General features: G+C 33.7%; 1 protein-coding gene across 1 annotated transcript; it reads left to right on the forward strand.

The window, feature by feature from the left end:
• Positions 1 to 244: 244 nt before the first annotated feature.
• LOC132289487 (aluminum-activated malate transporter 8-like) lies at positions 245 to 3,306 on the forward strand. Its single transcript, XM_059789988.1, has 6 exons — positions 245 to 533; positions 687 to 827; positions 1,092 to 1,364; positions 1,538 to 1,641; positions 1,789 to 1,935; positions 2,791 to 3,306. The coding sequence occupies exons 1-6, from the start codon at positions 245 to 247 to the stop codon at positions 3,304 to 3,306; spliced, it is 1,470 nt and encodes a 489-aa protein (XP_059645971.1).
• Positions 3,307 to 4,505: the final 1,199 nt, after the last annotated feature.

Here is a 4,505-nt window from a genome sequence, read left to right on the forward strand (position 1 = left end):
ATATTTATATATATTACAGTATATAATAGTACTTTTTGAGCTGCACACTTGCACCCAACTTTATTACTTATAAATTCTGCTAGGTGGGACTACCTCTCTCATTTGTCTATATTACATAGAAGATTGAAGGGCATCCCATCCTCGATCATTAAGCTAGCTAGGTTATCTATCCTAGCTCCTTCCTTTCTCTCTCACACATTTCACACATTTCATCTTCAAAACTTGATATCACTGCTCTTTGGGCATGGAGATTGAGTCATCAAATCGAACGAAAACCGGCCTCAAAGGTAGCTGCTGGTGTGGTCGGATTAAGTCCTTGCCCATAAAGTTTAAGGACAAGGTGATAGAGATCATGCAGAAAACAAAGAAGATTGGACAAGATGATCCCAGAAAAATTGTACATGCCCTAAAAGTGGGACTAGCTCTCACATTGGTGTCCATGGTCTACCACGTTAGGCCTTTATATGATGGTTTTGGGGAATTTGGAATGTGGGCCATCTTAACTGTGGTGGTTGTTTTGGAATTCACAGTTGGTAAGCCATATATATATATAGATTACTTGGTCTAAGTTGCTTATATATGTTCAGGTGCTTATAAATCATATATAAGTTGAACACTAAAATATAAGTATTACAATTTAAATTACAAGTATAAATGTAAATGCATGTATCTCCTTTTATTTTCAGGTGCGACCCTATCTAAAGGTTTAAATAGAGGTTTTGCAACATTTCTAGCTGGTGCCTTAGGGGTTGGAGCTGTGCAGTTAGCCACCCTCTTTGGAGAGAAAGGACAGCCCATTGTTCTTGCCTTTCTTGTCTTCCTCATAGGTTATAGTACTATATTTGAAGGGTTTTTTTAATTATTATTATTATTATTATCAATTTATGTCTTAATTAACAACCATATATTGCAATCCAATTAAGTTTACTAACAAATTTGAAAATAATTATTTCTTTTTTTTTTTCCCTCATAAATCAAACTGAAGATCATAAAATTAATTAAGATGCATATATAGAAGGGTTCATATATATATTTTTCAGGCAACTAACACATATAAGTTTGTTATATATATATATATATAATGTTTGCAGCTGCTGCATCTACATTTACAAGGTTTTTTCCACATATCAAGCAGAGGTATGATTACGGTGTGCTGATATTCATATTGACATTCAGTTTGGTGACGGTGTCTGGTTATCGAGTTGAGAAAATATTAGAGCTCGCCCACCACCGAGTATCAACCATAATCCTTGGAGGTGCAACCTGTATGATCATCTCAATATTTGTTTGCCCGGCATGGGCTGGTGAGGATCTTCACAAATTGATTGGTGTCAATATAGAAAGGCTTGGAAATTTCTTAGAAGGTATGCATATATTAATTGTCACTAAATTTACATCCACAAGTTTTATATATAAACAGCAAAAGAAAATGCCCACACTCTTTATCGAAAAAAGAAAGTGCCCACACTGCTTTACTTTGCTGTTTTTAACATAAACGTGAGTTTCAACACTTAATCAAAGACAATGACTTGAACAGGTTTTGGAAGTGAATATTTAAAGCTTTGTGAGGATGGAGGCAATAAGCAATTTCTTCAAGTGTATAAAAGTGTCCTAAACACAAAAACAACTGAAGAATCCTTGGTACGTGGGTAAAACGTACATCTTTCTCTCCACTACTATTTTTAACCATTTGGATGAAATGTGTGAAATCTATTTAAATTAAAAGAACATGCATGTATAAAGCAACTCATATATATATATATACACACACACAAAACTTAATTGCAGGCAAATTTTGCATGGTGGGAACCCTGTCATGGTCGTTTCAGATTACACCATCCATGGAAACAATACTTGAAGATTGGAGTCCTTGCCCGCCAATGTGCCTACAAAATTGAAGCTCTCAATGGCTTTATTATAAACTCTGATAACCAAGTAATACTACATTTCTCTTCTTGCATTTATATATATATATATATATATATATATGTAATTCTCTAAGGAAGAAAAAAAAAATTGTATTTGTTAATTAACAATATTTGATTTAATTAAAGGGATTATTACATATAAATGGTGCTAATAACATATAGTTACCATTTGATGGAGGCAATGTCTCTTAGTTTCGAAAAAATGAAGATATGGAAAAACACTGTTTACCCTCACATATGTAACCACATTTAGGCACTTGGGTATCCCTTTCTGTGCATGCAGATATTACTTTTTGTTATCATGTACCACTTTTTGTGCTGCACAAAAAAGTGGTGCATATGCACAAAAAGTGGTAACTATATAAATAAAAGTAGTACCTCTATGCCCAAAACAAAAGTGTTACCTAATGCACAAAAAGTAGTACCTATGTGAATAAAAGTAGTACCTCTATGCCCAAAATTAAAGTGGTACTTGATACACAAAAAGTGATACCTGTGTGCACAAAAAGTGATACCTATGTGCTTAAAAGTGGTACCTCTTGTGAGAGTAATCAGTGATTTTTCATATCCAAGTTAGCATTTTGGTCAACTCCGAAATTATGATGAAACTTTGATTCTATCAAATAATTAATGTGGGCCATTAACACTGTTTATATGTAAAAGTCCCTATTTAAAACTACCGAACTATTTCTTTGAATTTCATAAGAGCTTGGTTGGATTATTAAATAACCTAATTGACTTTTTCCGAGTGTTATAAATTAAATTGTTTTTTTTTTCTTTTTCTAAATGATTTACATAATCTGGCCAACATTAACCCTTTCTTGACGCATGCACCTTGCTAAAATATTACTTATTTTTGCAGGCACCATCAGAAATTCAAAGGAGAATAAAAGCACCATGCACAAAGATGAGCTCAGAATCCGGCAAGGCATTGAAACAGCTAGCATCATCCATCAGGACAATGACACAGCCATCCTCGCCAAATCTACACGTCGAGATCGCAAAAATCGCAATTGATGAATTCAATAGTGCTATGGAAGCTGCCTCACCAGAGAGCACACAACTCCTACAAGTTATACCATCCGTTACAGTTGCTTCAATACTAATCGAGATCATTAATTGTGTTGAAAAAATAGAGGAGTCCATAAATGAGCTTTCCCAACTGGCACATTTCAAGAGTAGCGTGGAATTGAGTACTGTGACACCTGAGAGACCACAGTTCCTTCATCTCGGAAGCATAAAACCGGTTCGCGATGGCGATGGCGATGGCGATGGTGATGGTGGCCATGTCGTTATTACAGTACGTGGGACATCTCCTGATTCGCCTCAAGAGGGGAATCCTCAAGCACTAAGGAAGAGCCAACCGGCGGAAGTCTAAATAAATATACACTACTTACTAACATGTATGTAACTAATACAATTAGTATATTATATACTCAACTTTTTACACTTCAGTACTGTTGAGTTAGATGACTACTGTGCGAATATGCAGAGTACAGAGACAGTTTCAATTCATAAGCTTCTTCTTGTCGTAGTAGCAGTGGTATTCTTTGCCACCAAATTATAGCTATAAATAAAATAAAATTTAACAAAGAATAATATTAATGTTATGTTCTGTTGCATAAAATTAGTGCACGATGAAAATTTAGTTTATAACTTACAACCCAGCATAACAGTATATATTGTTCTTCTTTTCTTGAGCTATATATGATCGATGATGCTTAGCTAATTCCTTTTTCTTTCTTTCTTTTTAATTTTTCTTGCATAATATTTGGGAAGTTTATGGCGCTGATATACGCATTAAAACACAATTAAACAAAAAGGGATAAATACAGAATTATGAAGTTTTGAAGGTTAATTTACAAAGTCATGAAATCAAAGTCAACATTTTTTAGTGTCATGAAATTTTCTCAAAGAAGTGGATATTAAAAAAATATTGTTCATTTGTCCAAATTACCTTTGAGCAAACGTGGTATATCTCTACACGAGTGATATTTACATGCACAATAGTGGTACCTCTATCATCAAAGGTCTAGTGATACTTCCTTACCTTCTAAAATAGGAGGTCGAGGAATTGCCTTCCAAAATAGGAGGTCGAGGGTTCAAGTTCTCGTATGAGTAAGGGGGTGTATACGTATTTCTTGCCAACGAAAAAAAAAAATAGTGGTACGTCTGTGCACAAAAATGGTACCTCTAATCATAAAAATGGTACTTAAATGCACAAAAAGAGTGCTTAAAAATAATAAGAATAGTTTGGGTAAATGAATAGTGTTTTCTATATCAACCTAATATTTCAAAAAAAAAAAAAAAAAAAAAACCTGACCACGTTGAAAAATGTTGACTTTCACTCCTTTACTTTATAAATTGACCTCCAAAACTTCATGTTTTTGTAATTACTCTAAAAAAAAGTTGAAAACTTGAAATTGATTGTTTAACTTGTAAAAGTGCAATATAAACTGAAAATATAAGGGCCTGTTTGGTATGATTTTGTTTTTGGTGTTTCTATTTTTGTAGAGTATGGTAGCCGTGAATAGTAGAAAAAACACGTTTGGTAATATTTTTTTTTATTTTGTACAA

This window comes from Cornus florida, unplaced genomic scaffold (assembly GCF_030987335.1).
Source record: "Cornus florida cultivar Cherokee Brave unplaced genomic scaffold, ASM3098733v1 CherokeeBrave_3.0.0_Hap2_Chr02, whole genome shotgun sequence".
Classification (NCBI taxonomy): Eukaryota; Viridiplantae; Streptophyta; class Magnoliopsida; order Cornales; family Cornaceae; genus Cornus; species Cornus florida.